Source organism: Chelmon rostratus, chromosome 3, assembly GCF_017976325.1.
Source record: "Chelmon rostratus isolate fCheRos1 chromosome 3, fCheRos1.pri, whole genome shotgun sequence".
In the NCBI taxonomy this organism is placed as follows: domain Eukaryota; kingdom Metazoa; phylum Chordata; class Actinopteri; order Chaetodontiformes; family Chaetodontidae; genus Chelmon; species Chelmon rostratus.
The window spans coordinates 5848221-5869915 of NC_055660.1; the positions used below are offsets into that span (position 1 = coordinate 5848221).

General features: G+C 42.5%; 1 protein-coding gene across 3 annotated transcripts; it reads right to left on the reverse strand.

Moving 5' to 3' along the window:
* Positions 1-1428: 1428 nt before the first annotated feature.
* fam193a (family with sequence similarity 193 member A) lies at positions 1429-21490 on the reverse strand. 3 transcript variants are annotated; one of them, XM_041934041.1, is made up of 23 exons: positions 21108-21490; positions 19240-19314; positions 16995-17237; positions 14695-14870; positions 14420-14587; positions 13748-13994; positions 13513-13637; positions 13132-13279; positions 12934-13008; positions 12768-12842; positions 12563-12675; positions 11852-12094; positions 10148-10268; positions 9815-9961; positions 8874-9152; positions 8299-8521; positions 7835-8197; positions 6651-6933; positions 6314-6497; positions 4704-4943; positions 3654-4548; positions 2803-2884; positions 1429-2458 (listed from the first exon to the last, which is right to left on the reverse strand). In XM_041934041.1, exons 1-23 carry the CDS (start codon positions 21327-21329, stop codon positions 2365-2367), a joined length of 4821 nt encoding a protein of 1606 aa, XP_041789975.1. In that variant the 5' UTR covers positions 21330-21490; the 3' UTR covers positions 1429-2364. The 3 variants fall into 3 exon arrangements, with proteins under 3 accessions (XP_041789975.1, XP_041789976.1, XP_041789974.1); XM_041934042.1 differs by having other exon boundaries at positions 7883-8197; positions 10148-10304; XM_041934040.1 differs by having other exon boundaries at positions 10148-10304.
* Positions 21491-21695: the final 205 nt, after the last annotated feature.

The window sequence follows — 21695 nt, forward strand, 5'->3', positions numbered from 1 at the left end:
CAGTCACCGTGAACATTAACTCACTTCCTCCTCACATTATCCATTTGACTTTACCATTATGCACTTTTTACAGCACAAAATTTCAATTTTTTACTAAAAATTAAGAACTGCTTTAAACCCTATTCCAGTTTTCTTTTTAAGAATGGAAATATGTGAATGTTTGGCATCTTTTTACCCTTATTTCTTTATACAAAAATAGATGTAAAATTGCTTTAAATAAACTGCAAATTGAAATGCAAGATTAGCTCCTAGTTTTCTAAACTTTACCCTCTAGAGTCACAATTTAAGATCGATCGATAATATTTTAGTACTAAACGGGAGAACGGGAAGCTCGGCTGTCATTGGTTGCTTACGAAAATGCCATTAACCCTCTTTTTAATTCAAAGTGGTAGAAAAACACCAAGCAAAATCTTTTACTGCTGCTGATGTCCTGTCAGTGCTGTTCAGTCAAAGGTATGTATTAAGTCATCTACATCTAGATAAACCAAAGCATGACCTCATTTCACGCTCACTTTACCCTGAGGGAATGTACTTGATTTCATAACTGCCTGTAATCAATTTTCCCTACAGTTTCATGTGCATATATGAAATGGGGCTACATGTAAATGCCTGAAGTAGCCCAATGGCAGCTACCTTTTTTGTTTAACGTACCTCACAATTGAAACTGAACCTCAGGATCTACATGACTCAGTTACAGTGGCCCTCTACATTGATTATGACTGTCAGTGAGTGGATTTCCCAAAAGGAGCACGTATTTGAGGGTGTGACTCACCCCGCAACCTTGTGCAGCCGCAGATGTGCAGAGCAGCAACAATGGTTCAAATTCCTGCTTTGGCAGAAGCGGTTCATGCTGTTCACCGGTTCCATATGGGCTTGATCACACTGAAGTGAAATGAACTTTAAGGGAAGCTGATTTTCTCACTTTCACTTTAAACAACTTAAATTCAAATCCAGCGTATGTTCAACATTTTGGGAAATACGCTTCTTTGCTTCAAGAACTTCAAAACCATTCTCATGTTTGTGTGTTGAATACGAAGCTGCAGCCACGAGCCGGTTAGCTTAGCTAGCACATATACTGGAAACTGTTAGCATAGCTTTGTCGTACAATACTAAAAACTGCCTACTAGCACCTCTGATGCTCACAAGCTTTGTCTTGTTTAATGCATAAAAAAGGCAGAGGTGTAAAAACAACCCTTTGTGCTAAGCTAAGCTACAGTAACTGGCTGCTAGCTGTAGGTTCATATTTAAAAGAACAGATATGAGAGTGGCATCTCATCCAACACTCAGCCAGCAAGCGAACAAGCTTATTTCTCAAACTGTCAAACTCATTTCTACCATGTATGTGTGTAGGTTTAAGTGTCCATGTAAGTGTCCTTTTTGGCAATTTCTACTGCATGTAAGAAATAAGATTTGACACAAGACACGTAATCCTGCCATACTACTGTATTCCATCTTTCAAAAAAGAAAGACAAGATTTAATATTACTTAACAATATGTTAAAAGTAGCCAGTTTGGCTTCAGTGTTAATACAATATACACTCTATAACAGATTGATAGTGTGAGTATTGTTCTTTTTCAATTTCATTCTGAAAGTATTCTGATACAAGCTGGCTACAGGTCAAAAAGAAAGAAAACAAAAACTGTAACTGGTACACTTTTACTCAACAGTTTGTTAAACAGTACTTAAAAACCAAAAAATAACATTGTCAAGTATTACGCTTTCCTCCTTTCTGTGAAATAGGGTGGAGGAGGTGGTGGTGGTGGTGGTGGAGGGGTGGGGGCAGGGAGTGGAGACCAGCTGACCAAGCCCATTCCCTTGTCAATTATGTGAATGAGATGCCGTGCTAGGAACGGGAAACGATGGGATAGTAAGCCACAATATCTCAAATACAGCTTTAATTCATTACATATCTCTTTTTTTGTAGTTTCCTCTGTCTCTTTTTTTTGGAAGTGAACCATTCAGACATAGTAAGCATCTTCTGACTACAGGTAAGCCAATATAAGAAAATAATTTCAGACCATGGCTTTTTCAGTCAAGAGAAATGCCCAACTCAGACTAAAAGCACACAAGCACGCAAGGAAAATTAATCGGATGTAAAGTAGCGTTTTGTGATTCTTTTTGTGTCATTTCATTTCATTTTTGTTTTAGTTCTGCAGGTGGATCAGTCCAGATGGGCCTGTGTTGGAACCACACAGTGACAAGAACAAAGCAAGGCAGCGTGGGTGTGATTTGGGCACAGCAGGAGAGAAGTTCTGGGAGGACAACAGCTGAGTGGAGGGTAAAGGGATGGGTGGGGGGAACCGTGTGGGTTGGTGTAGCTGTTAAGGTACTGATTGTGTCCTGACAGTCACTCACTAACACCCTCAATGTGCAGCAAACGTAGCTTTCTTCAAACTAAAGTTCGACCAGTTGATGGAAAGACGTTGGCGGGTCTGCCGGGCAGAATCCAAGCAAAACCTGCAGAAAAAAAACAAAACATGAACCTTCAGGAGAGCCGTACTATATTAATTTGACATCTTAAAGATACTCAGTTCTGTTTATATTCAGGGTTTCGCAATAGAACACATTCTGTGTATGATGCACGTCCACTGCACTGCTGTCTATCAGTAGTATAACGTAAAACTGTGGAAACTGTACTTTACATGCATTTTTGTGTGCATGCATGCAATGCAAACAATACTCCATAGCGCCACTATTGTTCAAAATCCACACAGGGGTACCTTAAAGGTCAACACCAAGAGAACAGATTTCAGAAACATCTCGTCAGTATTTGGTGAAGTTAGTAAAAGTAATACACATACCTTTTAAAATATTCCACCTCCCTCTCTGTTTCATCCATTTCAGTGCTATCCAGGTCGATGTCTTTGGGCAAGAATACGTCATCTAAAACAAAAAAACACAGACATGATAGTTGCTCCTATTTAACACATGACAACTCATAATTTTGTAGGTATATTATGTAGGGCCCTATTATTTCTGCAATTTGGAATTTGATAATCAAAAAAAGAACTGTAAAATGAGGACTATCACCAAAATGTGGATGCAATTATAAAAAAATCAGGATGGTCAAGCACTGTTAACAAAGAGGAGAGTTGACACCACAATGTAACAGCAGCCTCCCGATGTGTTTCAGCTGCAAATGAAGTGCTGAAGTACTGTTGAAGTTAATTCACCCACCACATGATTAGAAACTTCTTCTGATGACCAAATGTGTTAAATCGTGAAATTTGAAACTGCTGCCCTTTGACCCATCATACATTCAGATGTGCACAGATGTTTATTTTTCAGTTGTTTGAAAGGATTTGGATTCAGATTTGATGACTAGAAGATATACCAGAAAGCTGGCTATAAAGCTACAGTGAGCAAAATACTACCTGCTCATTGCAGCGAGATGTAAATAACAGTGGCTATCTGCACAGTGCACACATTCACTAACCACGCTGATTATACCACAGAATACCCAAGAGACAAGTGAGGAAACAGATCAGGCTCTCCCTGGTCAGAGGGTTCTGTTTAGGACCGAGGTCATATCTTCCTCATCGAGCATGATGCCTGAGGAGCCACATCCCTTCTGTACAGCTGGTCAGGGGTGAGTTTTGTTGCTAACACACAGCTGAACCTTCAAAATCTACTTGTGAATCATAATACCAACCTATCGAGCTGTTCATCTTGTCCCCCTTCTTCTTCTTGTTCTTCTTGGTCTTGCCTTTGGGCTGTGGGGATTCTGCACTGGGAGGTTTGCCATTCTGCTGGGTCTGCTCAGGCTGGGAGGCTGGAGGGGGAGACGGGGAAGGGTTTGACACGGGTGGACTTCTCCTGTCTTCCTTTATTTGGGTCAGCGGTTGTTGTTGCTGCTGCTGCCTTTTTCCACTGGCACTTCTGATATTACTCCTGTCCTCCCTCCTTGGTTCAGTGGTCGGGAGAGGAGCCAGGGCCTCGGCTGGCCTGATCCGTGTTGCTTTGGTGTCTGTTGTAGTGGTGGGGGTGGTGCCATTAGCTAGCTTTACTGTCACATCTGAGCTCTTGGGCAACTCTGAGGCTTTCTTTACAGCAGCCTCACAAGGGGCCACTTTAGCAGACTGCTTGGCCTTAACTTTGCTGCTGGCCTCTAGCTGACATGGTGTGCCATTGTGGAGGGTGTCTGGAGAGCTGGGGATGTTGGTCTCAGTAGAAAACCCCTTTCTACTGGTGTGTTTTGGGCTGTGCAGTGTGTTGGGTACGGGGTCAAATCTGGGTTCTTTCTGGTCAGGGAAGTGGATAAGGGTTTGAAGCAGCTGTGACTTTCCATTCTGTAAGTTATCTAGGACGTTCTGAGCTGTCTGTTTGAGGGGCTGTGGGCTGTTTTGAGGGGGAGCGGTGTTTTCCTTTGCTTTCTCTTTCTTTTTCTTCTTGGCAGCACGGTGTTGCTGCAGCTCCTGCAGCCGAAGCAGTTCCTTTTGAAGCGCTGCCTCTTCCTCTTCCTGCCGCTGTCGCCGCTGCTGCTCTTCCAACACCTGCTGCTCCTCCCTTTCACGGGCCTCTGCCTCCAGACGGGCCTTCTCCTCCATCTGCAGCACACAGAGACATACACTTTCAGCATTTCCTTGTTGAACACCTGTGCATTACGTACTAACAGAGTTACAGTATGTGGTTTAGACTGGATGAATATACACTGTAGGCTGTGACAAAACAAGTATCTGAACACATTGGGGGGGGCAGTTACCTTCTTTTGTTTATGCCTGGCCCGTTTGGCTGCCTTAGAACTGGAAGCAGGTTTACTGTCGGCACTGTTGATGAACTGCAACAGGTCCTCCACCCGCCTGTGGTCCTCCACCCCTCCATCCCGTTCTATTACTGGCTGGTGCTCCTCGCGTTTAGGCTGCTCCTCCTTACGCTTTGTCAGACGCAAACGCAGCTTCTCCCGCATCTCTGCATAGTTTCGACTGGTAGGAGCAGCTGGGGGCTGGGAGTAAAACAGGGGATGATGCAGTCAGTAAAGATATGCAGGGCTGTCAACAGACTTGCTGGGGCCCGGGGACAAGAGACCATCATAGGGCCCCCCCCCCCCCAGCGCCCCCCTTCCCACCCCGCCACTACACAGTACTAGTTTATAACAATGACAGATTTACGTAAATTTCCCGCTTCAGGGCACGTATGTAGCGTAGCCTTAAGTGCGCCAGAGCGGGGTCAAACCATTCTCTGCTAAGACGGGGGGTAGGTGTTGTGAAAAAAGGAAAATATATATATTTGAAATATTTCATATGTTAAAGTTTTTAAGTATATGTTGAGTAGAAAATAATATTTAATTCATCAGGCAATGATTTAATGAAAAAGAAATATGTGAATGTAAAGTAAAATAAATTAAGGTTCATTCAGGGGCCCCTAAGGTCCTGAGGCCCGGGACAACATACTCAGTTGCCCCCCCTTGTCGACGGGCTTGAAGATACGATCAATAAATTCTTACATTAAGCTAATAAATCATTCACTAGACTGTAAATGAAATATTTGGTTTTTGTTTTGCATTGTACATGCACTGGGGCTCAAAACCCAAAATCAACTTATTCCATCTATCTTAATCAAAAATACACAGAATGCAGAACTGAAATTCAGAGAAGTACTTGCAATGAAGGGTTTCACAGAATAGCCGACTAGTCAACTATCAAAACCACTAGTCGACACTTTGCATCATTGTAGACCTATCGTTCATCTGTGGTTTTAGCACAGTGCATGTATCTACAGCAGACATACAGCTGGGAGCATTGTGGTTGTTGCTGACAGGTCACAGTTGTCCTGTGGGATTTTAAGAAACATGGCTGCACATCCCATAGCTCAGCGACAATCAACAGCGTGAAGATACTTTACCAGAGCAGACATAGGTTTGTGTAAGAAATAATTTCTTCCTTTTAGGCTTGTCAAATAAACAGAATTCAAAGTATTTAGAGAAAGAAAGACTTCAGCTATCCCTGAAAGAAAGCAGTCACCTTGTTACTGCAGTCAAACAGTATCTCCAGCTCAGACAAGCTTGTTGGGGGTTTAGTCCAATTAGAGTGTGGCTCATTTGTAAGCAGCCTCCCAGAGCCATCAAGGACTCTGATATTTGACCTAACCCCTGGTTGGTCCCCACGACATTAGTTCAAGCTTTGCTGATTGTATTTGAGACCTTTTTGAGGGGAACTGATCATTGTTATTGGGTGAAAGAATATGATAAATCCATGTTTAATCAACTACTGGGTTACTTTTTGGGAGTAGCTGATGACGGCTAAAATGCAGCAGTCGTGAATGCCCTACTTGTAATGTGAACATTCCAGTAAGTAATAAATGTGTGTGCCTTACCCCGCCATGCCCAAAGAACTCGCAGTAGCAGCAGTCACAGTACTTTCCTTCTTTCTGGTTGGTGGAAGTGGAGGTGGAGGAGCTGTGCTCGGAGCAGCTGTCCTCGTCCTGGCTCTCCTCTCCATCGTACGGCTGGTCGTATGCCCCGTTCCCCTCACAGCGATGGCCTTCACAGTCAGGATCACTGAAAAGAATGATGCTTAAAACTGGTCCCTACATATACTTTTACACCACAAATAACAAAAATCAGCTTTTCAGTCAGTCTCAGTCATTGATTTTACATTTCGTTACTGGGTGTCCATCCTTCTGGGCCCGTAGTACATGGTAGTGGTCTTACCTGCAGACACTGGGTGGGGCACTGATAGGACCGTCTGCTGATGAGGCAGGAGGCTCGGCAGGCGGGAGGCACAAACCCTGATGGGCCTCCATGAAGTCTGGGGCTGGAGCGGCCATCTTTGGAAAGGGCTGGGATCCCATTGTGGGAAGGTGGGTGCTGGGTGCTGGGGGCAGGGTGGGGCCAGAGAGCGGAGGGAGGGAGGTCAGTCCTGTAGGGCCGTTTCTAGGGGTGGCTGGAGCGGGTTGTCTGTGGTCCTCTTTACCTAGATTGTGAAATACATCGTCTAGAGGAGACAAAGGTACATTGTTTAGTTCCTCTTTGTCCAAAAAACTACTCTTTAAAACATGCAGTTATTCACAGAGCTTTCATACAAAATGACCAAGTTACCAAAAAATATCAGAAAATAGGACTCAAAGCCAAACTGAAAGTCATTCTCAATCTCAGTTTTCTTTTTACTTTAACTAATTAGTAATACAGATGCTAATATTAAATCCGTTAAATGCATTCAAACCTACTTAAAGTAGCAACAATTGTGGTGCAGCAACTGTTCTACAATAAGCCACACAAGCACACCTGGTTTAACTGCCTTTACAGAATGTCAAATGGCATCATGCATCCCTCCCACATCCTATCTATTCTTGGAGCGAAAAGTCCAGGTGGTTAAAACTTAACAATTACCTAAAACTACTAGACACTGAATCATTATCTTGTTGAAGTGATGCTATTCATGAATAGCAAGCATCATCATGTCCTCCCAGAGAGAATGAGAATTCAATCTCACAACTAACTTGGAAAGTTAAAAAGCAAATTATTTTCCTTAACGGAGTTACACCCCCGTAACACAACCCTGATTTCCAAAAAGTTGGGACATTGTGTAAAATGTCAATTATAACAGAATTCAACCATCTGCAAACACACTGTTTGACAACAGTTTTACAAAGCGTCCCAGAGTTTATGTAGTAACATCTTTTATACAATCATGTGTTCACAAAGTGGTACGTTTATGTAAAAAAGCATAAGCAAATGATCAAATTCTGTTTTATTTTTGTTTCACAGTGTCCCACCTTTTTTGGAAATGGGGTAGTAATGCTAGGTGTGTGGTGATTTTGTGGCCTATAATTTAATTATACAAAAAGCTCCATCATCAGTACAAACCTAACCACTGCTCCTACCTCCTAGATTACCTAAAGAGTTGGGTCTTTTAGATGCTAGGTGGATGGGTGGGTTATTACTTGACTGGACAGTGGTGGCAGTGCAGGACACAGAGGACGTGGAGGCGGAGGTGGCCATCACTACTCGGTTGGTCTCCATGAAGGCATCCTGGAAATTGTAGAGACACTTCTTCTTGGCGCCGCTCTTCTTCTGCTCTTTGGCTTCTGAAGAGGAGCATGATGACGACGACGATGACGATGACGACGATGACAATGATGAGGGAGTGGAGGAGGAAGGGGGCAGAGGGGTGGGCAGTGAGGGGTGTTCGCCTTGAGGGCCGACAGATGATGTTGGAGGGAGGGGCACGTCGCCGAGGGGTGGTCCAAGCATGTCACCTGTTGATAGATAATGTGACACGAGTCATGATTTTAACTGTCTTTGACTTAGTGTCGTTTCTTTCAACTGAAGGTCATTTCTGCTGGACCGAGCAGCTCACCTGGCAGGGACTCGGGCAGCAGCATAGACGGATTCCAGCTCTTCATCACAGCAGCGTCCCACAGGTTCTCAAACTTGAGAGACAGGCACTGCAGCGAGCTGTTCCAGTCACCTGCTCCACCTGCACTGCCAAAGCAGTTTTGGTAAACGTGCTCTGGTAACGACGGGCTGAAGGCCGGCTGCTTGGCCGCCGAGTGGTTTGATGTAGGGTTTGGGGGCAAAGGCTTAAGGAAAAAATGAAAGAAGTTACAAAACAAATCAAGCCATTGGTTTGGAACTATGACATGAACTGATTTGAGCCAGAACAGAAATCAGTTCTGATTGTTTTCTCCTACATTTGGTTCAGTTTGACCCCTTGTGGAGGACCATTAAAATTACAGTGAAATGAACTGAAACTAGAATACAACTAAGTTCAGTATTGTTCCTGGAACCTTAAAAAATCCCCAGTGATAAGGAAATGAATCAATTTTCCCTTAAAGACACTCATAGCTATAATCTTACACACTGTAAAAAGAAGAAGAAGAAAATAACTTATGTCTTGCCTTATGGCTGTATGGGCTCAAGAATGACCCTCACCTTGTTGTGTGTGAGAGGAGGACTGGGAGGGTAGAGTGTGGGGTGCAGCAGGGGCCGGGAGAAGTTGTGTAGGGGCAGGTGGCCGTGGATGTGAGGGTAGAGGTGGAGGGCAGGGTGGGCAGGGGGAGTCTTGCTGTCTGTGAAGAATTGGTGTCCAACAGTAGGAGGAGGGGCAGCGTGGAGCCGACTGGGGGGCAGGCATGTGGCAGGGCCCAGGGTGGAGGAGCTGGGGTCCTGGTTGCACACGTGGCACTCGCAGGCATGCTGGACCTGTTCTACCTGAGAGTGGCAACACAACTTCAAAACATGTCCACTTTTATTCTGGAGTGTAAGCTCCTCTGTCCTGCCCTTCAGTGTAGTAAAAGATTGTTATTTAACTATTTACTGTCAAGCGGAGCAATTATTTCCCATCAATCAATTATTTGATTGATGGGAAATTAGCGACCATGTTTTTTCGAAGTTTTTCAATACTCGTATTACTTGTTAAGTTCTGGTAAAAGTACCAAAATGATTTTTTGATACCTTATTTGATAAACATAGACATGTTTTTCTATTGTTTCGATCTAACTAAAGCACCAAACTTCTCAAATGTTGCACTTTCTAAAAACAAGCTGTATCAGAACTTTGGCTGGATAAAGAACAGCCAGAAATCTGCAGAACAAAAGGAAAAGACCAGTATGATTCTGAGGAGGCACCTAATGCCAGCTCTTTGTCCTCAACTTTGTACTACGCACACATTTGGGTCAGTACCACAAGAAGTTAAGTTTAATGCTCAACCCAAATTGCTGATAGTTTATCCCTAAACCAAAATATCTTTTGTCTCCACCGCTATGAAAACGAATCATGTGAAATACTGTGACTGTCGTCATTACGTTTTAGGAGTTATGGGAACATACTTAAACGCTTTTGACAAAGAAAGTGTGTTGAAAGTGTTTTAACACCTGTTGGTGGTTGTACGAAGGTGGAGGACTGTTGGTCTTTCCTGAGGACAGCTCCTCCTGCTGCCTCCGGGGATCCCCGCCAACCTCACCATCGGCTTCCTCCTCGTCACCCTCCGATGAGCTGCTGCTGCTGGTAATGTGAGGAGACTGAAACACAAATGTGTTGAACAAAGAAGACTCAGTTAGGAAATAGTCAAGGAACAGTACACAAAATACCTTGCGAACGACGGTAGCCCACTCATAAATGAACGTCCGACTCATCATCCAGAAACTCGGCAGGGAAATTTACAACATCTTGGGAATTTTTTTGAAGTGGCACAGTGCAGAACTCACCCCTGCTTTTAGCGCCACGTTTTCACCTTCCCCGTTGAGGTCATTATGGAGGCCGTTCACAGCAGCGGTCACAACGCTGCTATCCTCATAACCACTCATGGGGTAGATGTCCCCGAATTTGCTGGACAAAGGAGGCACTTCGTCATCATCACTAATACTAGAAGACAGATATGAGTAGACAAGTTAGAGGGAAGTGAAAGAGGGGGAATTGTTTATAGGAAGAGGTGTGTAATTACGATCATCTGATACACAAAATACTAAACCAGGGCCCAGCATTAACTTTTTGAGGCACTTGTTCTTCGGACTAGTACATTTTTATTTCAATTCTTGAGGCACAAATGTCACTTGTCCTGGTAAAAATGACAATAATTTACTTTTTATTTTTGTTTGCCAATGCAGAGTTCAGAGTTCAAACAGTGTCAACATAGAAAAGATAAAATGTGTTAATTTTACTGAAGTGGTTTTGTGTCACATTGTCACCTCAACTAATCCTTTTCATATTCGTTTAGATTGTATTTAACAACAGGCTATGCAGAGCGATACCATTTTATCACTCTTTTTATTTACATTGGAGGTGTCAATGATGGTTTACAGATTTCTGCCTTTGTGTGTACACACAGTTCAGTTGTCAATCTAGTTTTACACATGCAGCCCCAGGTCTGCTCCTATGTCACACAGGGCCTGTTTACACCTGGAATTAACATGTGTCTTGGGTGATCCGATCACACCTGCGTCTTTCATGCGCCACAATGTCCAGCTGACCACTTGAGTACAGATTTTGTTAGCGCCTACGTCACTTCCGGCAGAAGGTCAAAAAGCGTTATGCACAGTTATTGCGCGCTTCAAGAACTAAAATACTTGTATGGGCCTGCTATTTGGCAGGACAAAGTCATTTTTGACTTACAGATGGGTGTTACACCCTTGTCGGAGACGCATCAGGATGTATTAGCGTTTCCACCACATAAGATACATGGTCACGTGTTCCACAGCACCTCGGCAAGTGGTTTGAGTGACTGGATCACGATGCACCTTGGTGGTCATTTACACTTGTATTTAGCGCTGTCCACTTGTGTTTGTGCCAGCAGTAAACAGGGTCACAGTTTGAGAACCCATGGTCAAGCCTACTCGGTTATTTTGCCTGACAGCATTTTCAACACCTACAACATCACAGATGCGTTGTGTGTAGGTTAAGTCACACATTGCTAGCAAGATACCCCCCGACCACCCCCACCACTCACCAGTTAGTGAGTTGTTTGGTATCTAATCTTAAAATGTGTTTTTGAGTCAATGCAGCTGACTCAAATTGTTCTCTCCAGCTGTTGGCAAATTTTCTCTTGACTCATACGATACAGTTGTGCTTCTTTTTCTTTGTGTTGTCACTGGCACTTGGTAGAGCCAGAGGGAACATCACTGTGACTATTCTTGAGAATACTTGGAACAACTCCTGATTGGTCAATCGAGGCATTCTGAATTAGCTGTATTGTGGTGTATCGTCATTCAAAAACAGTGTTCTGAATGTATTCATTTCATTAAATAGCTGAGTATGAGTATGAAGCGCATAACCTTTTTTTGGTTATGACTTTTAACTTGTTTGATGGGGCAAGTAAATTTCTCTTCCACTTGTCACGCAAAAAAATCAATTTAGCGGACAAGCCTTGAAGCCGAGCCCTGTAAATAGTGCCTAAAACTGGCTGACTGGCTTACAAAGTGTTGGTGTCCCCCTCAGGCAAGATGAGCCTTGGATGCTGCTGAATGGTGATGGGAGAGCTGGAGTTGGAGCCAGATGCTGAACTGCCAGAGGAAAGGCTGGGAGGGTGCACCTCTGCCAGGTAGTCACGGGGAGGTTCCCCTTGCAGGGGCAGCTTGATGTGGAGGTCCTCAGCGATGGGAGAGTCCATGATGCCGCAAGTCAGGATGTGGGAGAGACTACAGTCATCACATGTGCACCTGTTGGTAGGGGTGGACGATAAGACAAAATTCAATTTGCAAGCCACCACAGCATTATCTCAATATTGATGTTATTAAGTCTTTGAAATTAAAAGGGAAGAAGAAAACGTGAAGCTGATGTTCACTTCCTGGAGTCAAATGTGTTTTTAATGCTGTTATACAAAATCTTACACATATTCTCATGTACTTTAAATCTCATGGTTAATGACAGATATTGAGCGCAACTCTATCTCAAATTAAGATTTTGTCATAATACAATTATACGGAGAGAAAATAATAATATTACTAAATCCCACAGAATGAGGGCGGGCTGACAGGGGCACAGTTAAAAATCGAGCTCATAGCGGTCTTAACTGCGTGAACCAGGATACGTTTTCTTTAATTCGTTAGTAAAGGCAGTTTCAAACGTGAAAGTGACATCACATCCCGACCATGAAAATGATATACCAGTGGATTCTGTTTGCTCACCTTCTTCGATAATTGCAGTTTGGACAATCTGGAATACTCAAACGAGATGAGAGCATTCTCATAGTGTCTGTGAAGTTGTTATCTCCGGTGGAGGACTTCTTACTGTTGGGTAACTATTAAAGAGAACAAAATTTAAAAAACTGCTCTGAGGCACAGAAATGCACATTTTCATCTACCATGATGTTTTCATATTTTTGTTGTGTACCTGTTCTTCTATAAATCTCCTCTGCTTAAAGAACTCCCAGTCCTCCTTCAGCATTCGCTGCTTCGTCTTCAAAGTCTGGAAATGGGCAGATAAGGAGAAGAACATGAACTTCAATACATTTTGAGGATAAAAAGTTGTTCTGATAGAGTTTTCAAAAGTCTCTTACGTTTTTGCTAATCAAGGACTTGTGTGGCTCTGTTCTTTGGTTGGTGAGACTCTGACCCTCCACCTTAAAAAGCAGCTGCAAAAGAATCACAAACTTACAGCTTTAATAACTGAATCTTTATCAAGTACCACCTTTTTTATCGAAATACTGTTATTTTCTTGATTAAATGAGTTTATGCTGCGTCTTGGATGCGTATACCTGTTCGTCTACATAGTCATCAATCCTCTTCTCACACTCCTGCCACTCAGCAGCCACTGAAGCCATCTCCTGCTGCAGCTGCTGGTAGCTTTCTAACAAGGTCCTGTACATATCTTCATTGTATGAATCATGGGAGACTGTGCCATGTCTAAAAAAAGGGATGCAGAATAAGATACCAGACATCTAAGACACTTGTATGGTTGAAGAAAGATTTGCAGAATTTGTGTTCACCATGTTGAACAGTTCATCTGAAACTTTTAATTTAAATTTTTTTTAAACAATAAATGTGGAACATCAGTCGAGTCGCGTCAAACAGATAAAGTGATAGTGTTGGACGATTAACTTAATGGCTTTCTTTAAATTAATAAAACTACATCTTACTTCAGCTGTGCAACAAGTGCAGGTAAACTGCTGTGCAAGATCGGTTCAGAGAACACCAGATTCTCAAAAAGGTGCTTGTTGTGCAGCTCCCACGTCACCTGGAATTTCTGGAGGTGCTCATTCTCCTGAGAAAACAAAACGTTGGACTCTTAATTGAAACAAATACAGTAAAACAGGCCATAAACAGCTAACACAGTATCTCTCATGGCTCTGGCTACACAAAAGCTAAACTGACCAGGGTGAGCAGGAAGCTGCTGATGGTGCGTGCAGCTTGGCAGAGGGCGCTGTACTCCTCCAGCAGCAGGGAGATGAACTGATAGGCCTGAGGAGGACCCTGCGCTGCAGCCACGGCCCCTGCTGGTCCTGTCGTCTTGGGACCTGTAGATAGGTGCTTCAGTAGCCGCACCTTCATTTCCAAGACGTATTCACGAGCCTGCTGCTCCAGCCGCTGATACAGCTGGTACGGGTCCTTCTCACAGAGTCTACAAGAGGAAAATAAAAAGATTCATCTAAGAATAGAGACAGGACAAGTGGGCATAAATGAAAACTCAAACAAAAAAGCTAAAGGACATGCCTCTTGTCTATCAAATAAAACTGGTTTTCTCTCCTTAATCTCCCCTTTGTCAACAGTTTAAAATCTTCCCTCAGTGAGTCATGGCACAGCCCAAGATCCTATTTCAACAGGAAATAGATCATATCAAGGAAATAAAGATGCCAATTTATGCAGATTTTAACCTGTTTAACGACAGCAGAGACAGCAGCAGTTTCAGTTTCAGTTTATTGACATCATTGTTTTCAAAGGCTCTCAGGCTTTTTTTCCTGCATCTGCAGGGGCTTTTGCAGTGCAATAGAGACCCCTAGTGGACAAAACACCCTAAAAGAGAGCAATAAGGCAAAGCAGTTCTACCTATCAACCAGCTCCTTCATGCTCTCCTTGTCTCTCTCTAGGGGTTGATCATGGTCATCTGCTAGTGGTGTTCCGGTCTGACGGTAGATGCATCGCACCAGGTAGCGAACCTCGGACCAGTGGTTCTGCAGCTGCTGTGACTCTCTCTCTGACTCAGCAGAGATCTCCCTGTTATTCAGGACAAGAATTCATAAAGATCACATGAGCTTTAAACACAAAGTTCAAATAATAAGTTGAAATGAGATTTACTTCAGTGGCAATCACTCTGGACTGACCGTCTCTCATTGCAGGCTTCACAGCTGCACACTGTATCAACAGGCATTGGTGCGGTAAGGTCTGGGGCAGGGAGCATGGGTAGTGTAGGCACAGCAGTGGTGAGTCTGTCCCCTGTGGCTGCCTCCTGGCCCAGGTTTCCGTTACCCACAGGCATGTGCAAAAGGAAGTCCTGGCTCTGTGGGAAATATGAAAAAAAGCAGACTAAGAAACAGAACAATTTTTACACTCTCGTCAAGATGCAGCTGAGCAAGATTTACAAGAAACAAATCAGTTTTTGTGTCTGTTAAACAACAAATATTGATGTTCATGTTCATCATGTTTTGATGTCTAAAGTCCAAAACATGCTGCAACAGCACATCATATGACTAGCACACAATGGTCAACAGAAATGCCTAGTAAGCATAAAATAAAGCATATAATCAACACATGTATTTAAGAGTATTTTATGTTATTTCAACAGATTTTTCACCTGGAGAGCCAACCGCTTCAGCAATGGCTCAACAAGAAAGATTAGTATCTTTGGAAAGCCAGAAGTGTGGGTTGTTCACTGTGGTAGCTACAAGACATGCTATAAACCGCCGACATAGGAAGTCCAGGTACAGTTGCTCGGATCAGCCAATCCAAGTAGCAAGTCTTGCACCTGCTTACGAAGCTGTTACACACACATAAATCAAACCATGCATCCATATAACAGGAAGGGCATGGGATAAGCTTATTCTTACTTAAATCACATGTTGGAGTTTTGAGGTTAGCAGTTGGTCACAAACTCTGTGACTAAGATAGGAGCCTTGCTGGTTTTTGATCTCACATTTGCCAAGCTATTGGAGCTATAATTAAGTGTTAAACTTCTGCTCAGGCAGACTTTCTGTAGCCGCTTCACGGTAAAAGCTTCCCGGTGGTTTGGTTCGGTTTTCTACAGATATCGTGAGTCAGCATAGTACCCAACTGCTGTGAAGAGGCTATGGAACGATACATTTATGAGGAAACCAAACCCAAGCCAAACAACCAAAGTCGAAGCACCCACACCCACAACTGAGGAAACCCAAACCCCTAGACATACCCGGCAAGCCTTAATTAAAGCCTGATCAACAGGGCATGAATCAGCTCGACAATGTAACAGCTACAACTACATGAAGTAGTGAAGAAGGTTCTGAGTTATAGACTATGACTAGTATTAAATATTCACTAGCATCTGTACAAGTACACACCAAGGTGAGACAATTTTATTCTTTGTAGTACAACTTTGAATGGGGTCAGAAAGCCAGTGTGTCTTTGAGCCCAGGTCCTGTCACAATAACTCCATTTGTTAGATGATATATTTTCCCAGAAATAATTGCAATAAACAATATTACTGTCATTTTAAGACCACTTGGTCCACTGATATAATAATATAACAACATAATAATGTGAGCACACCCTTTCAAACAGTAACAAACTTTTCAATTCATAGGAATATTCACAAATTCTTAAATAAATACAATGTTGTTTCTACATGTTGGCTAAAATGTTGGTGACATGACATATGTAAACAAACACAAATGGGAAGACAATAAGTGCACCAGCACAAATGATGCAATACAGGTTAATATTTCAACTTCCTGTTTTAATTCCCAAATCTAATGTTTGAGTAATGATTCAGTAATTTCCCATGTCGTCAGAACACAAACAGCAAAAGGAGCCAGAATTTAATGTTAAAACGATCTTAGTTACCAGAGATGATTGCACATTATTTCTGACAAGAGTTCCTTTGAGGCTCAGGTCACACACCCAAAATACAGGTAGAGCACAGGACAGTAAAGTGGCAGCGGGAATAAGGAAACAGCAATGGTGGAATACGAAGCTATTGCTTACAGGGTGCTGGTTTCCCTGCACATTGTGTTTCACTCTTCATCACACCAGAAATATAAACAAGCAATTTGCAATAAAGACAAAAAGGTGAATCTCCTCCTTTATAAATTCAGTGTGTGGTGAAGAGTTATTAACAGCCGTATTAATTAAAACCAATAATCACACCCTTAGAAAAACAAGCCAGAGGAAGAAGAGTAACTTCGTACTTCAGTGAAAAGATGCTGTGTTGAATCACAAGATTTTTCCACTTTTAGGTTGGTGTCCTTACAATGACATAAGCTCAGCACATAGCCAGGCCACATTAACATAAAGACGCTCTTTGTATGAAGACGCATTAGTCTCAGACATCATGGCGCGCGCGCGCGCACACACACACACAGGCCTGAGAGGATATTTACAGTCACGCTCTGACGTGTACAAGAAACCCCACATTGATACGCAGGTGACTTACCCCCAACGACTGCTCCAGAGCAGTGTGTCGGTCCTCCTTCTCCACCGTGCGCCTGCAGTCGGAGCACACCCACAGAGGCAGCTGGAGGGCACTGGGTGTCTTGTTGGGCTGTGACGTACCGTTCTGGCCCGTGATTCCTACCTCTGAAGGCATGGCACTGTCTTTACGCTCACATCGGCATAAGAGGCAGCGATCACCGGCTGTGTAGGGAGCCCGCTGGTTCAAGCCAAATGTAAATGGAGTCTGTCAGCGGGACGAAGTAGAGAGAGAGAGAGAAATATACCATAAAGTTACACAGCCACTTTAGCATTTGCATTATTGTCATTACTGTTAAAAAAACAAAAACGTACACATTACTTTAAATGAAAAACTGTATATCCGTAAATGGCCTATAAAGAAATGTAGGAGGTCATTTGTCAGTTTCAGAAAGTATGAGAAATATCTATGTCAATCAATATGGACTGTCAAACTAGACCACTTCTCTGAAAATAATGTTTTTAATAAAAAGGTTTTATTCCATTTACTCATTTTTGAGGAACATTTTGTTTTTTCCCCACATTGGCTTCAAGCGTGCCCAGTCTGCTGTACTGTATATCTGCTATAAATCAAGCCAGGTCACACCATTCCTTTGTAGCCCATTGCACTCTGGGTACACCTGCTGTTCCAAACCACCCCACTGGACTTAATTCAAACACTGGGACCTTATGCACAGCCTTGTTAGTTAGCAAACCACAGAGTGACACGGACACATAAATAGCATCCAGAGGTTTCAGTCTATCATGTCGACATTGGCAGTGTTTGCCTCTCAGCAAGAACTGTTTTAGGGATTTTAAAAAGAAGGTTGTTTTGCATCTATTTCAGCAACATTTTATAAGTGTACCAGTAGTTTACAGAGAACTCCGAATTTGTGGGTGCTCTGGGTTACTCAAATTCACCCACTCCAGGCGGTGGTGTTTTCTGACTAAGCAGAGCAGTAAAGCAACATTTTTTTCCAGTTGTTTGCCTGTATATTTTGTATATGTGCAGGTGGAACCACACAACTGAAAAGGTTCATGGTTTGATTCCTTACAATATAAATGTGTCGATTCCATACAATATAAATGAGTTACAATCAAATACATTTTTGATACAATAAACAACAAAAAAGCTATATCCAACAATGTTCCACACATTTCTACCTTTACTTTTTCACATAATAATATTAAATAGCATTATATTAGACTTTGTAAACAAACAATTGTGTGCCTGTCCCATTTAGAGTAATTTCTTTATACAGCGTTTATAAGACAACAAAAACCACGAGATGTGGTGACAAAAAATAAAGTAGCCCAGGGCAGGAGTCACAACATATCTTTTTAACAAGCGTGGGGTGGGTTATTTGATTCAACGTGTGTGCTGAGTAAAATGTCTTTTTCTGAACAACATACACAAAACACACTGTTGCAGCTCTAATGATAACCTACTACAGCGCGTGTTAACAGGACAATATATCTGAACATGTTCAATAACGGACATGTTATTACTTTTGTAACTGTCAATCAGACTGATCTAATTGGGAAAGAGCATTTTGGCTTTTTGACAAGATGTACAGAGATTTACTGGGACATGAACACAGCTCCTCACTATTAAACTAATGAGTTTTATGCAGGAAGGGATACATTCATATAAAACTATGTGATTGTTGATAGTCCTGATGCTGTGATATACAGTTTAGCTGGTTTCTATGTCTGTACATCATTGCAATAGGACAATATAAAGTTCGGTTTAGGCCAAATTTTCCATCCAAGACACTGTTTTGATGACAGTCACTTGAAATATGGCTAAATGCTGGCAGAAAGCTGCACTTAAGTTGTAAGTGCTATAACACTGGTGTAAAAAAACAAAACAAAATGCTGACAAACTGAATTTACTGTTGTAACTGATCACTTAGACTGGGCAGTCGCAATACAATGAGACTGAATACAGATATTGGAGCATTTTAATGTCCCACTGTTGCAGAGCACTCTGTATTTGGAGCATGTCACCTCAGAACTGAAGACGCTTGATATGTGCGACAGTTGTGTCATGTCAAACTTGAGTGAGTAAAGGCGATAAATAAAGGCCAAATTGAGCCATTTTGCAGTGTGCTTCCCCTTCTAGTGGGCCTTAACCTCTGGCATTAATGTGTAAATTACGTTTGGCAAATGGGACATGCCTTCAGAAAAAAAATTACCTTCTGACTTCTGAACACTTGATGCAAATTTACCTGAAGGACTCCGGAGAAGTCAGCATTCACTGGTCCTTCCGTAAACTGTGGTGTAACACTGTTGTTCACTTTGACCTGTGGGATACAAACATTTCCATATTGACATAGAGGTCAACACTGACCATTTATGTGCTTTATTAATAACAGTTAATAAAACTTATATTAAGACTGTCTGTAGGAGAGAATCGCCTTTTGCCTGGATTGATGATTTTGTTTGGGACCTCTGGCTGATTGGCTTGGTGAGTGGGTAAATTACAACATCACAATTCAGCCATTACGGTGTGTGTGTGTGTGTGTGTGTGTGTGTGTGTGTGTGTGTGTGTGTGTGTGTGTGTGTGTGGTGAAAATACAAGGAAGAAAATTACCAGGCAGTAATGTCAGGCCTGCCCAGGCTAGGCGGGTAGACTTCTATATAAACATAATAAGTCCATGACTGATGTCTGGACATTTAAGAGTCAGTTCACCCAAATTACGATATAACATTTTTCCAACTTGCTCCTGGCAGTCTTTGGTTTAGGTTTTGTTTGCTCTTTTGGCAAACTGCATAAAACTGACAAACATTCATCAGAGATCATTTGGGACTAAGATTTACATACAACTTAGTAGTGGGCAGACAGCAATATCAAAATGATAGCAAGTGAATGCCTTGTCACCTTATCAAACAAACTAACTACATGCAAACTACAAACTAATACAGATATCAATATACTATAAGTACACAAACACTGTGACCACAGCATATCCAATTTTAAAACATTTTATCGGCAGCACCTCTTCTAGTCTATTATTTTCTGATGATGAATAAAGGAAGGAATTCTCATGGTTTGCAGCGTTTGTGTTAAAGGAAAGGTCCTAACATTTAAAGAAGGAGGTTATTCTTTAGTAAAGTGTCTAGCAGTTTGCGCATGTATTATAAACATACACACATTGGCTGAGTTTAAAACTTCAATTACCTTTATAGTAACAACACATTAAACACGCACAGACCAACAGAGAAGACACGTTTCACATCCATGCAGAACAACGATTTTTGTAACCCTAAAAGCAAACCAACTAACTTTTGAACCGACATCTATGAGTTAAAGAACGAAACACAGTCAGTAGCAAGAAACTACTTAACATCAGACGGTGTCTGTGTAAGTTGTTGTTTTAGTGCTAACTTGAGGTGTATAACTAAGCTACTTCGGATAACTGAGGTAAGATTGATTATTTAGCCTATCTTCTGGACAATATAACCAAGTTAAACTCGGATAAACCTTTTTAAACCAGAAAACTGTAAGGTCAGCTTCTAAAAACACATCGAGGCCCGACGGGGATGAAGTTGTTCGTAACGTTACTATTCACTGTTAGCATTAGCTAGCATTAATGTTTATCTGTGTAATAGCATCGTATGGCTAACTGTGATGAACCTCTTAGTACTCCAAAATAATCTTTGCTTGACCAATGTAATCCCTACCTACCTGGGAAGTATTATCTTAAAATAATGCTTGTTTCGTGGTGTCTAAGTTGTTGTCGATTCAGCTACGATCTCTTAACTTAAGCTAACGACGGTAGTCAAAGCGTTTGGCCAGGGCACAAGAAGACTAACAGTTTATGTTTACCGCAGTTTTCTACAACCTAACAAGGGCAGTTTAGCTAAACAGCTAGGTTACACGATTAGTGAGCTGACACGGTATTCCACAAAGCATAACAACCAGCACTGGCAGTAATTAAGCCAGTTAATTTCTAGCTACGTTGTATAGGTTAGTTAGCTAGCTACCTTCCTTGCACCAGTGTCGGGCCCAAATCAGATTTGTGTCGTTGATAATGCTGCTAGCTAGTCGCCCCCGTTTTGACATCCACCGGTTCACGCTGTGTGACACTCTTACCTCTCCGTTTATGCCCGTGATGGACCCTATATTCCCGTTGCCTGTGCTGCCAGGTGTTAAAAAGCTGACGACAGAGGCAGGTGTTGCTGTTCCCGCACAGCCTAGGGCCGAGGCAACCCCGGCCTTGCCACCGCTGGTATTGCAGACAGCACTGCAGCTACTGCCACCGCCCCGCTTGTTCTTCCTGCGTTTAGCCCCTCGTTTAGCATCGGTTGGACTCATTTTTTCCACAAAAGACGCGAGACAACTTGCCGTCCAGACTTGGCAGGGTCTCAAGTGGAATGCCGGGCGCAATCACTCGGGTATAAATCCGGGATAGCGATTTAGATACTCCCAAAACGATAAACACTCTGTTCCATCAAAGTGCAAGCCGACTTCATAGATTCCAATATGGCCTCTAGCTGGGCTGCCTCAACCAGGCTTCAGCTTGCGTTGCAACGCAACTGTACGTCGCCTATCCCGGGGCTTATGGGAAATTGAGTTTGTTGTCTAATATCACATCGTAGCAAGTTACAGGGAGATAGTTGTAGCTGAGATAAACAGTAACGACGAAGGCTTGACCGGTATACTAGTCTACTCATTATCGTG

What these genes read in the sequence shown, in the direction of transcription:
- fam193a (XM_041934040.1), bottom strand. Translation starts at nt 21,329, where the DNA reads ATGAGTCCAACCGATGCTAAACGAGGGGCTAAACGCAGGAAGAACAAG. An exon ending in GAAGCCTGCAATGAGAGACG is followed by an intron (nt 14,588 to 14,694) that starts GTCAGTCCAGAG and finishes CCTGAATAACAG; the next exon opens with GGAGATCTCTGCTGAGTCAG. An exon ending in ATGACTATGTAGACGAACAG is followed by an intron (nt 13,009 to 13,131) that starts GTATACGCATCC and finishes ATTCTTTTGCAG; the next exon opens with CTGCTTTTTAAGGTGGAGGG.